This window comes from Geotrypetes seraphini, chromosome 8, assembly GCF_902459505.1.
Source record: "Geotrypetes seraphini chromosome 8, aGeoSer1.1, whole genome shotgun sequence".
Taxonomy (NCBI): Eukaryota; Metazoa; Chordata; class Amphibia; order Gymnophiona; family Dermophiidae; genus Geotrypetes; species Geotrypetes seraphini.
This window is the reverse complement of record NC_047091.1, coordinates 129074573-129088231: the sequence shown is the minus strand read 5'-3', so window position 1 is coordinate 129088231 and position 13659 is coordinate 129074573. Positions and strand designations below refer to the sequence as shown.

At 41.9% G+C, this 13659-nt stretch overlaps 1 protein-coding gene across 3 annotated transcripts in view; it reads left to right on the top strand.

Moving 5' to 3' along the window:
- The window catches only part of SPPL3 (signal peptide peptidase like 3), a 125917-nt gene that overhangs the window by 79007 nt on the left and 33251 nt on the right, over nt 1-13659 (top strand). For all 3 annotated transcript variants that reach the window (XM_033955250.1, XM_033955252.1, XM_033955249.1), the window contains exons 6-7: nt 1609-1721; nt 2138-2244. In XM_033955250.1, coding sequence (XP_033811141.1) covers nt 1609-1721; nt 2138-2244 — 220 coding nt within the window. The remainder of the gene's footprint in view (nt 1-1608; nt 1722-2137; nt 2245-13659) is intronic.

Here is a 13659-nt window from a genome sequence, read left to right as displayed (position 1 = left end):
TGTTTCAGAGGATATTTAATTATATCAGCTTGAACTTGGGAACCTAAACATGCCAGACTTGTTGAGAAGTCCTTGTTAAAATGGTTTTACCAGTTGTCAGACTGTGCTATAGTGATGGGGCTGGAGTGTAATAATCTCCTATGGGATTTCTGACTGCAAGCTCTGGCAATCCCCAGTAGGACTCATTGGTTCATGTTCACACAATCAAACTTTACTTTTTAGTTTTGGTTTTAGTTGAAACAAGGTGATAAGTTTTATCTGCAGTTTTGGTTTCGGCCGAGAGTGTTTACACAGCAATAGCGGTTTTGGCTGAAATTAAGAGGGGGGGTGCATTTTTGATTGACCTCTGTCCATGGGTTGGGTCATCAACTGTCCCAAGGTCCATCTGATTCTGTCTCTGTTGCTCGGACTGTCTGTGCATGCTGTCAGCAGAAAGGATTGGCAGCATTTTAAGTCTACTATTTCTAGATGGATTAAGGAAGCCATTGTCTCTGTGTATCTACTCAGTGGTCCCAGATACCCTCAAAGTGCACTGTACCAGAGAGAAAGCAACCTTGTGGGTGGAAACCTTGTTGGTACAAACTCAGGAGATTCTCGTACTCAGAGAACATGAAGATACTCACTCACCTGTAGCAGATGGTCTCTGATGACAGAAGGATGCTTATTCTGACTGCCCCATCCATCTTGTCTTGGAGTTGAATGCCATTCAACTTTAGTATTAGACTAGCATGGTCCCTTGCTATAACAGTAGGTGGGAAGATGGGAGCTTGCACAGTTGCATGCTTCCAAAGACTCCTGGAAAATAATGCTGGGGAGTCTCTGTGCCAGAGCTGTGTCTGTGACATTGCCCATCAATGTGAATATCCTTGGAGTACATCTGCTACAAGTGGGTAACTTCACTTTCTCTATCCTCTTTTGTAATTCGTCCTCCTCTGCTCTTTTTCCTCTCTCATTCCCACTCCCCAAGTCTAATCTCTCTCTCCTTTTGCATTGATACATGTGATTCTCCATTCATAAAACTCTCAAAAGAACAAAATTAATTATTCAGATTTAATATACAAAACATTTCAAATTTATGCTGATGTACCATATAAGTACAGCAAAATCTACCCTGAGCTGTTGAAGAACTCTGAACATTATGATAAGCACAAACCAAAAGCCAGTCTGTTTCCATTTAAAGTTTTTAGAAAACATTTGGTTTAGATTTCAAATTGTTACTCATTTTAAAATCCTTGTTAAAGATGAGTTATTATTTAGGTCACATAGGTATATATCTTTCCCAGAGAGTTTATAATAAGAATAAGGAAGATTTAGAGCTTGCTTATGTGACCAATATGGGTGCCAGAGTGAATGGAATTTAAACTTCATCACCTGTCAGTACATAAATTATACTTGGTATGTTTGGAGCCAATATTCTTAATTGTGTTTGTTTGCAAATTTGTGAGTATTTATCAGTGTTGAGTATTTGATTTTTCAAAATTGGTTTAATTTGAGGCAATATGGTGTAAATAAGCCGTCAGCTGATTGCTTTTTTTTAATGTGTTGCTGAGGCATGGGAGCTATAGCCAAAATTCCTTGACTTTTTTAATGGATATATGTTCTTTGCAGGATCTCTTTTGGATGTTGTGGCCGCTTCACAGCTGCTGAGCTGCTCTCTTTCTCACTTTCTGTCATGCTTGTCCTTATCTGGGTACTAACTGGTCACTGGTTGCTCATGGATGGTGAGTATACAAGCCGTAGGAAGCTGCATTGTTTCTTGGGAAGTAGAGGAATTCACTTTGTGTCTTTCTATATTTAGAGCAAGTAAACTTTAGTTGAATCACAAAAAAGATCCAATCAGACTTTCCCTGGTTGGGGGAGCTCACTTTTTTTATTGACGTGAGAGGCATGAATTAGTTTCAGTGGTATTGTGGAGAGAGAGGTTTTGTGCTTTGTTGTGATAGAGGTGTTTTGTCTTATATCATGGTGGTCCAGGGGAGAGGAATTGTACAATAACTGTAGCTTAATGAAGGAAAGATATGAAATGTGATTTAGTGAGAATAATGGTATTTGGGGGGTGGGGGAATAAAGGAGAAAGTACTGTATGTGGTGACTCTATAGGGACTGCCATCAATATCAGCTGCTTATTGTTTTTCAGCCCTTGCAATGGGCCTGTGTGTAGCCATGATCGCTTTTGTCCGTTTGCCAAGCCTGAAAGTTTCCTGCTTACTACTCTCCGGGTTACTAATTTATGATGTCTTTTGGGTAAGTTATTTTTAAAATTTTAAAATTTGCTTTTAATTATTTACAAACATCATTGTTAGGAGGCAAGTGCACAGCCATGCAAGGGCTAAAGAATCTCTGCTCTGCAAAAACAAGGAAATAAACCCCATGAGGAAGCAACAGAAATGGTGCAAATGTACACATCAACAGAGATAAATTAAAATGAATAAATATTTATTGAAAAGTACAATAGAACAGTCTGTTATATATATTAAATCCAATTTGTATTGTAGACCAGACACGGTTTGTGTTTCGGTGGGGAAGTCTTCCTCAGGGGTATAAGACACATTTTTACAAACACTTCCCCAAAAAGTTTGTACTGCTGCTTATTCCCTTGGCTGGACTTATTTTATCCAACTCACTATACCAGCAATTGTTGATGTCATAAGAATTCCACCTATTAGATGTGTCTTATACCCCTGAGGCAGGCTCTAACGCAGAAACACGGACAAATTGGATTTAATATATATTAGAGACTGTTCTACTTTTCAATAAATATTTGTTTATTTTAATTTATCTCTGGTTGATGTGTACTTGCACCATTTATGAAGCTATGCTTAGGACATTCCAAATTACAGAATGGAAGCTTCAACCTCCAGCAGCAATCTTGAGAGGCTGCCATGGGAAGTCACAGCTGCCATTTTTTTCAGCATGGCAGAAGGGGGCAGGAACAATTTGAGATGCTCCTACCCTGAAGATAATACTAGGTCACTATGTCCTTTACAAGGTAGGTCCGGTATGGGGGTGAAGGGAAGAACAGAGGGGTGGGCAGTTTGGGAAGGGGCAAATGTTTTGGGGGTGGGGAGGGGGAACTGGCCTGTAAATTCTGTTGGTTGTTGGAGGGATGAAGCTGGCCTGCAGTGGGAGGGACAGGGACAGAATTTGTTTTCATTTATATCAAACTGACCTGTGGACTTCAGCCACAGATTGGGTTTTAGCTAGAACCAAAATCACTGGCTTTGGGTGGCCTCTAGTTCTGATTGAACTGGAAATTCAGAAGTGCAAGAGGAAACTGCCAAGCCATAAGAATAGCCATCTAGTTCAGTATCTTGTTTCCAACAGTGGTCATTCCAAATCACAAGTACCTAGCAGAAACTTATATAGTAGCAACATTCTATGCTACCAATCCCAGAGCAAGCAATGGCTTCCCCCATGTGTATCTCAAAAGTAGACTATGGACTTTTCCTCTGGAACTAGTCCAAACCTTTCTTAAACCCAACTACGCTAACCACTAATGGTTTAACTTTTCTTTAAGTAAAAAATGATGATGTAATATTGTGTACTTGATGTAAGATGAAAAATGAATAAAGAATTAAAAAAAAAAAAAAAAATTGCCTCCCTGTTTTAAAGTACTTTATGAAAAGGGTGAAAAAAAAAAAATCAATTCTTGATTACCCATTACTATACCATTCAGGATTTTGTAGACATCAATCATATCCCCCCTCAGCTGTCTCTTTTCGAAGCTAATGAGCCCCATCCTCTTTAGTCTTTCCTCATATGAAAGGACTTTGTCCCCTTTCTTATTTTGATTGCTCTTCTTTGAACCTTTTCTAATTCTGCTGTATTTTTTTTTTTTTTTGAGATACAGTGACCAGAATTGTGCACATTCCTCAGCAACTGCAGCAGATGAATTCATCTGCTGCGTATAGAGGAAAGAAAATTAACAGGTAAGAACATAATTTTTCCATATTCAAGGTGAGGACGTACCATGGAGCGGTACAGAGACATTGTAATATTTTTGGACTTATTTACTATCCCTTTCCTAATAATTCTTAGCATCTTGTTAGCTTTTTTTTTTTGTTTTGTTTTGTTGCAGCCACACACTGAGCAGATTTCAGCATAGTGTCTACAGCAGGGATCTCAAAGTCCCTCCTTGAGGGCCACAATCCAGTCGGGTTTTCAGGATTTCCCCCAATGAATATGCATTAAAAGCAGTGCATGCACATATATCTTATGAATATTCATTGGGGAAATCCTGAAAACCCGACTGGATTGTGGCCCTCAAGGAGGGACTTTGAGACCCCTGGTCTACAGTGACACCCAGATCTTTTTCTTGGATGCTAACTCCTAAGGTAGACCCTAGCATAAGGTAACTATGATTTGGATTATTTTTTCTGATGTCCATCACTTTGCATTTGTCCACATTAATTTTTATCTGCCATTGGGATACCCAGTCTTCCAATTTCCTAAGATCTTCCTGCAATTTTTCACAGTCGTCCTATGTTTCTTTGAATAGTTTTGTCTTGTCTGCACATTTAATCACCTCACTTGTGCCATTTTCCAGATCATTTATAATATGTGATGTCGACCACTGCGCAGATTTTGACAGTATTCTAGCTCCAGGTCACAGAGGCCTTCCCAGACGTAACCAGTCCTCCGTTACCCGACTGGCTCCCTCAGCCACAAAGTCACAATGATGCCAGGTCAGAGGCTGACACACTGTATATAGGCCTGGGCCCGTAGTTTGTCTGACCGGTGGGCCTTGGACATAATCTAGTTAAGCTACTGGCTGAAATTTCCCAGCCTCTGACAGATTGGTTTGTGAATTCTCCGGTGGAATGCCCAGAACAGGCTGTCAAGGTGCAAGCCATGGTCCACTGATTGTTAGAGATTCAGGCCATAGAGCTGGTCCTGCCTGAAGACTCAGGCTATGGCTGCTTCTCCATATACTTCATTGTGCCAGTGAAAGGCTCTGATGATTGGAGACCCATCCTGGACCTTTTGCATGTGAATGCTGCACTCATTGTGCTGTGCTTCCACATGGAGATGGTTCATTTCATCATAGCGATGGTTACCCTGGGGAAGTTCCTCACCCCTCTAGATCTCACAGAGGTGTACTTGCACATTTCCATCTTCCTAGGTCATAGAAAGTTTCTCAGATTTCATGTACTGGAAAATCATTATGAGTTTCAGCTCTTCCTTTTGGTCTGGTGGCGGCTTCTCGCACATTCACCAAGGTGATGGTGGTAGTGGCAGTTTACCTATGCAAGTTGAGTTTACAGGTCCATTCTTACTTGGACAACTGGCTGATCAGAGCTCCCTCGTTTTCTGAGGTTCAGAAGACTGTGGATCAGGTTCTTCAAGTCCTAGAAGACCTGGGCTGAATTGTGAATTATAGGAAGAGCCTTCTGACGCCGACGCAGTCCCTGGAGTATTTGGCTGTCTTGTTCAACACAGCAGTTGGCCTTGTTTATCTACCAGAGGCACGCAGACAGAAGTTATGCTCTCAGATTTTTTGTCTTCTGGACAAGGCTACTTTGTCAGTGTGGGACTATTTCCAGGTCCATGACAGCTGCAATCGATGTAGTGCCCAGCAACAATCCCTGAGGGACTCCACTACTCACCCTTCCTTCCTCTGAGCGAAATCCATTAACCACCACCCTCTGGTGTCTGTCCGTCAACTAGTTTCTAATCCAGTTCACCACTTTGAGTCCTCACTTCTACTTCAACTGAGTGTTAAAGATCCCATCCCATTCCATTACAAATCTTCCCATCTCTGCTAACTCAGAGCCAAGGCTCTCTTCTTCATCCAAATCTAGAGTCTCTACATCTCACAGCCTGGGTCCTCTCGCCGCACATTCAGAAGACTTCAATCTCTCTGCTCCAGTAGAGGCTATTATAATTGCTCCCAGAAAGCCCTCCACTCAATGATGTTACCACTTCAAGTGTTCGCACTTCACTACCTGGTGTAGACACCACTAGTTAGATCTACCTGCTTACTCTCATCGGGTTTGGACTTCTTTTGCTCCTCTCAGACTCTGGGCTAAAAAAAATCTTCAGTTTGTGTTCATCTCAGTGCTATTAGCTCTTTTCATATTCCTTTCAACAGCAAACCTCTCTAGTTGCACATCCATTAGTTTCCTGGTTTATGAAAGGACCCATGAATTCCAAACCTCCAGTCAAACCTCCTCCAGTTGTTTCGGATTTTATCGTCATTCTCTCTACTCTAATGAAACCTCCATTTAAGCCTTTTGTGACTATGCTTCTAAAGTATCTTATCTGGAAGGTTGTCTTAATCTGTAGCACTTCAGCTCGTCGAGTCAGTGAACTCCAAGCGTTGGTCTGTGATCTACCTTACATAGTTTTCCACCATGACAAAATAGTTCTGCAAACTCATCCTAAGTTTCTTCCATAAGTAGTCACAAAATTTCATCTTAGTCAATGAATTGTGCTACCTGTATTTTCCCAAAACCATATTCTCATCCTGGTGAAACTCCACTCCATACATTAGACTGCAAACATGCTTTACCTTACTACCAAGAACGAACTAAGCCATAAAAGCCTTTGCCTCAACTATTCATTTCCTTTGATCCTAACAGATTAGGAATTCCAATAACCAAAAAAACAATTTCTATATGGTTAGTTGACTGCATCTCATTTTGCTATGCTCGAACTAGGCTGCCCCTAGAGAGTCATGTAACAGCACACAAAATTAGAGCAATGGTTGCTTCAGTGGCTTTTCTGTATTCCACTCCCATTGAGGATACTTCATCCTCCATTCATACTTCACATCCCATTACTGTCTGGAGACTCATTCCAAGCGGGATAGTCGATTCAGCCAAATAGTTATTCAGAATTTAATTTCAACTTAGATGCCAACTACCCATCATCCTGTGGTTTTAAGCTAGGGAGCCCTACATGTGAGAATATGCTGCCTGCTTATCCTGGGATAAAGCACAGTTATTTTCCTGTAACTGGTATTATTCAGGGACAGCAGGCAAATATTCTCACACCTTCCCACCTCCCATAGTTGACTTCTTAGCTTGTTCACTGAACTGACGAACACGCATGCCAGCGACGGGTGGGAAGGCACTTGTGCATACGCAGTAAGGGCGGTCTCGAGACTTCTAAAGCAGTTAAAATGACAGTACACTTTAGCACTGACTGTACCGGGCTCCATGGATGACGTCATCCTTATGTGAAAATATCTGCCTGCTGTCCCTGCAGGTAAGTAACTGTGCTTTCTCTGTGAATAGTGTGATCCAATAGTCACACACTCTCACCCAGGTTGAAGCATGCTTTTTGAAATAGACTGTAAGATAGCAGTTACTAGTGACAGCGCAAGTGCTTCAGTGCAGTTTCAGAGCTGGTGCCATTGTGTGATGATACCAGCTGTGTGGTTGTAGGATTTCACTGTCCACAAAACATCTGTTACAGATATGTAAATTTGTTTTTCATTTTCCACAATTCTCTTACGGTCTTGATCCCCAGTGCAGCTCTTGTAAAGGATATTGAAGTATTAGCAGTTACCAATAGTTGAGACTGAACTCTGAGGACTTTCTTAGAGATCAGACTCCGCAGGTGACTCTTGAGGGGAGGTATGCTGACCTAACCCTCAGTAAGCTTGGTTCTAAGAGAGAAGTTGTAGAGGCTCAGCATTAAAGATAGTTTTCACAGCAGCCTGTGAATTGCTGTCTGCTGTTGTCTACCCATCCTCCCCACTGCCTACCCAAACCTAGGCAGGGTTGAGCGATTTAGATTTGTAGTTAACTGGGTTATCTTCAGGGGGAAAAAGAGAACCTATTCTGAACGGATGGACTCCAACTTAACCGGGATGGAACCAGGCTGCTGGTGCTAATGTTGAAAAGGAGATAGTACCACTGACTGGTTCTTTAATATACCTCCTTAGAACTTAAAGTCTCAAATTCTGAATGATGACTTCTTATTTATATATTCCACCGAAGCTCCTCAGTAAGCCACACTTAAACTCTCAACAAGAGAGCCTGTGTGGTGACAGTCCTCATCAGAGCTTAAAAATCAGTGCTTTCTCTATATCTAATTTATTTTTATAAAGTTTATTTTATGCAACCTAATTAAAGTGCCAGTGCTTGTTCTTAAAATCAGTTTTATAGATATATTCATAAATTGAAACTTAGCTTAAGAATTATTGCTGTTTCATTCCCCACCAACGCATTTCATTCTTCTTCAGGGTCGGGGAAAGTACTGAAAAAAACAATACCTATTAGGTTCCCATTATCTACTAAGTCTACAAATACACCATACTATGAATTATAAACTATATACTGGATTACCAGAAATGTTCAGGCTGTCAGCATTTAGCTTATTCCAACCAAAATCATGCTGGGATTATCAACATGGCCACGGCATTCTAAACAGAGTTAAAGAACCCTCAACCTACCCACATGGGCCCATCCACCGATCAAACAGCTGGAAAAATCATCCAATCAGGGACTGAAAAAATTCCACCAATCAGAGGCTGGAAAAATCATAGCTTTTACAATGACACTCCCACAAACAAATTTTTGGATCTATTTTTATAACAAGAAGTAGTACAAATAAAATTGCTTGTAAAAAAGAAAAAAAAATAAATTTATTTTATATTTTGTGATTAGAATATTACAGATTTGAAATATGTATCTTGCTAGAGCTGGTATTAGACATAACTGGGGACAGCAAAGTCCAGGCTGTGCTTCTTTAGCTTCCAGCTGTCTTAGGGCTCTCTCTCTCGACCAGGGGGCAGTTGCCCTAGTTGCACTCCCCTAACATTATTCTTGCCATGTGTGACTAAAGTATTCTGTTAGCTTGATTTTTCTATGTAGCATTCTGTAGTAATTTGCTTTGTTCAGTTTTCATAATAGTGATGGGGATATTTTTGAAAGGTAGGAGAGATGGGTTTTGTTGAACCTTGCTCTGTTTTATTTGTGTTTATAAAATGACAATTGTCAGGAGAAGCTTCCGCCCACACACATACACGACTGTAGGGCGGCACAGGCAGGCTTTGCCGGCATCAGTTTCTTTTCTAAAGCACCACGAAGGTAAGGGGGAGGGAGGGAGATAGATATTGGCTGGAGGTAGGGAGGGAGGGAAGGGGCTGCATGTCTTCCCTCTCTTAAGTTTCTTTATGCCGTGAAGGTAAGGGAAGGGAGGGAGATTCTCGGGCCACTGAAGGGCGGTGAGGTGGCGAGAGAGAAGGGTGGATGCTACGGGGACGGGACGGTGAAGGGGACGGCAGGGATGGGGGACGTGGCAGTGAAAGGGACAGCGGGTTCGGAGATGGGGCGGTGAAGGGGATGGCTGGGATGGGGCAGTGAAGGGGACGGTGGTCCAGTGACGGGGACATATTTTTTTCCCCGTGTCATTCTCTAGTTAGAAGTGTAAACCAGGCATGGAGGATGATCAAAAATACCATCGTGGAAGTGCAGACCAGATATATTCCACGTATTAACAAAGTGGAAAGAAGAAAAAATGAGAGCCGGCATGGTTTAAAGGCGAAGTGAAAGAGGCTATTACAGCAAAGAAAATATCCTTTAAAGAATGGAAAAAGGATCCCAATGAAGAAATTAAGAAGAGACATAAGCACTGGCAAGTTAGATGCAAAGCATTGATAAAGAAAGCTAAACTAGAACATGAAGAACAACTTGCCAAAGAGGCAAAAATTTATAGTAGCACTTTTTTAGGTACACCAAAAGCAGAAAACCTGTGAGGGAATCCATGGGACCTTTGGATGATCAAGGAGTATAAGGTGTGCTCCAGGAGGATAAAGCCATAGTGGAGAGACTGAATGAATTCTTTGCTTTGGTCTTTACGGAAGATGTAAGAAATCTTCCTGAACTGGAAATGGTTTTCAAGGGTAATGCGGTGGAGGAATTGAAAGAAATCTCAGTGATCCTGGAAGATGTACTAAGCCAAATTGACAAGTTAAAGAGTGATAAATCACCTGTACCAGATGGTATACATCCAAGGTTACTGAAAGAACTCAAATATGAAATTGCTGATCTGCTGTTAAAATCGTCTGTAGTACCTGAAGATTGGAGGGTAGGCAATGTTACGCCAATTTTTTAAAAAGTTTCCAGGGTAGATTTGGGAAATTACAGACCGGTAAGCCGGATCTCGGTGCCAGGCAAAATAGTGGAAACTATTATAAAAAATAAAATTGTGAAACACGTAGACAAACATGATTTAATGAGACAGAGTCAACATGGGTTCAGCCGAGGGAGATCTTGCCTCACCAATTTGCTTGATTTCTTTGAAGGTGTGAATAAACATGTGGATAAAGGCAAGCCAATTGATGTAGTGTATCTAGATTTCCAGAAGGCTTTTGATGAAGTTTCTCATGAGAAACTCCTGAGAAAATTAAAGAGTCATGGGATAGGAGGCAATGTTCGATTGTGGATTAAGAACTGATTATCGGACAGAAAACAGAGGGTAAGGTTGGTTGACCATTTTTCTCAATGGAGAAAGGACAATAGTGGTGTGCCGCAGGGATCTGTGCTGGCACTGGTGCTATTTAACTCATAGAAACATAGAAGATGACGGCAGAAAAGGGCCACAGTCCATCAAGTCTGCCCACTCTAACGACCCCACCCCCTTGAATTTACCCCCCTAGAGATCCCACATGTGTATCCCATTTCCTTTTAAAATCTGGCACGTTGCTGGCCTGAATCACCTGAAGTGGCAGTTCATTCCAACGATTGACCACTCTTTCGGTGAAGAAGAATTTCCTGGCGTCGCCATGAAATTTCCCACCCTTGATTTTCAGCGGATGCCCTCTTGTGACCGAGGGACCTTTAAGAAAGAAGATATCATCCTCCACCTCAATACGGCCCGTGATATATTTAAACGTCTCTATCATGTCTCCTCTCTCTCTACATTCCTCGAGTGAGTATAGCTGTAATTTATTCAGCCTTTCCTCATACGGGAGGTCTTTGAGTCCCGAGACCATCCTGGTGGCCATTCGTTGTACCGACTCAACTCTCAGCACATCTTTTTGGTATTCTGGAGGCCACATTACCAAAAAGATGTGCTGAGAGTTGAGTCGGTACAACGAATGGCCACCAGGATGGTCTCGGGACTCAAAGACCTCCCGTATGAGGAAAGGCTGAATAAATTGCAGCTATACTCACTCGAGGAACGTAGAGAGAGAGGAGACATGATAGAGATGTTGAAATATATCACGGGCCGTATTGAGGTGGAGGATGATATCTTCTTTCTTAAAGGTTCCTCATTTATAAATGATCTAGAAATTGGAACTATGAGTGAGGTGATTACATTTGCAGATGGCATTAAACTTTTCAAAGTTGTTAAAACACATACAAACTGTGAAAAATTGCAGGAAGATCTTAGGAAATTGGAAGATTGGGCATCCAAATGGCAGATGAAATTCAGTGTGGACAAATGCGTAATGTATATTGGGAAGAATAATCCAAATCATAGATATTAGATGCTAGGGACCACCATGGGTGTTGGTGCTCAAGAAAAGGATCTGGGTAAAGCCTTCTGCCCAATGTGTGGTGGCAGCCAAGAAGACAAACAGGTTGCTAGGAATTATTAGAAAAGGGATGGTTAGCAAGACTAAGACTGTTATAATGCCTCTGTATCGCTCCATGGTGCAACCTCACCTTGAGTATTGCATTCAGTTCTGGTCTCCTTATCTTAAAAAAAGATATAGCGGCACTAGAAAAAGTTCAAAGATCGACCAAGATGATAAAGGGGATGGAACTCCTCTCATGTGAGGAAAGACTAAAAAGGACATAATGTTATAAAATTACAAACATAGTATGGAATAGGCTACAGTACGGAATAGGCTACAGAGTTATAAAACTAATACATTCAGTAGTGCAAGGATACAGTTCAGGTGATTGATACATGGTGCAAAATTGAAGGGTCTGTTTGCAAGGGGAAGGGAAGTGAGAGAGAGGAGCGGGCAAGTGTTACACTAAACACTTTAATTGCAGATACTGGGATTGTTCTGCTGAAAACTGGACTTTACTAAGTTTCCTAACCAGTGACAAGACTATCTAGTATGGGAGACCTTTTTTATTGTATGTGTTATGGAATCCAATATAATAAAACCCTTAGCATGCATGTGCACTTCAAACTCAGTGGGTCCGTGATCCATGGCGCTGTGCCCGCACATACACAATGCCTACCTCAGCTGATTTCCTGCCCCGATCTCCTACGCCGATTCACTTCCTGCCTTCTGACTAGCTGCCGGGACGCCTCTTCTCACCCCTGGACCAGCATTGGCAGCAGCCGCGGGCCATTTGCTAGGCCGGCCCACTTTGATAATGCGATCTGAGCCGGCCTAGCAAAAGCCCCGAGGCTGCCTGGCCTAGCAGATGTTGGACAGGGGGAGCAGGCAAGGAAGAAGGGGTGCTGCTGGACAGGGGGCGCAGGGAAGGGGTGCTGCTGGACGGGGTGAGGTAAAAGGAAGGGAGAATGACTACTGCAGGACAGGGGGAGCAGGGAAGGTGTGCTGCTGGACAGGGAGGAGTTAAAAGGAAGGGAGAAGGGCTATTGCTGGACAGAGAGAGCAGGGAAGAGGTTGCTGGACAGGGGGGAGGTAAAAGGAAGGGAGAAGGGTTACTGCTGGACAGGGTGAGCAGGGAAGGGGTGCTGATGGACAGGGGGAGGTAAAAGGAAGGGAGAGAGATAAATAATGGTAAAAGGAAGGGAGAGAGACAAAAATAAAGACAGATATAAAGAAAGAAAGGGGGCAGGGAGAGAGAAAGAAAGACAGACATACATAAAGAAAGAAACAAATGCCTAAGTCTACACATCTGTTCTAGCCCCCGTTAATTTAACGGGCTAAAAAACTAGTGTGTTTAATAATTTTGTATGTTATTTGTAAACTACCTAGGTGTTTAGGTGGTGTATAAATTTTTAAATAAATCATAATAAATAGTATGTGTGTAGATTGAAAGTGGCATTTATCCTTTCACTGCCTTAAGTGACAAAAACATAAGATATACCATACTTGGTCAGACCAAAAGTCCATTGCTCTGTGTCCGTGGTCTATTCTGGAAAACAATATAAAAATACTGTGAGATAAATGTATGGCCTACTGAATCCAGGGCCTAACCTAATTGGAGTCCTTACCCGCTGAGGACAGGCTCTGTCGGTCCCTTGAGCGGTTGACACCTGGTGCCTCTACCTGGGGAAGAAAAGCATTAATGGGTGTGTTTACCCTCTTTTCCACTAGGAAAATTTCAAAAAGACTGCTGTGAACAAGGTTGTCAAGGATTTAACAGTTTTATTGAACTCTATATACAGGTTCTACTATACAGGTATATACAAAGGTGTTGAAAGATTTCCAGTGCTTAAAGCTTTGTTTTGAGATAACCACTGAAATGCATAGAAAACTATAAACTCAGTTTAAAACCAACTTGCTGAACTCAATTTCTTTGTCTTTAGCCAGCACTCTTTTAACCAATTAGTTCAGCATCCTTTTGGTCTAAGCAACTCTTTATTCCTCTCTGTCACTCTAGGCCAGGGTGTCAAAGTCCCTCCTCGAGGGCCGCAATCCAGTTGGGTTTTCAGGATTTCCCTAATGAATATGCATGAGATCTATTTGCATGCACTGCTTCCATTGTATGCTAATAGATCTCATGCATATTCATTGGGGAAATCCTGAAAATCCAACTTGATTGTGGCCCT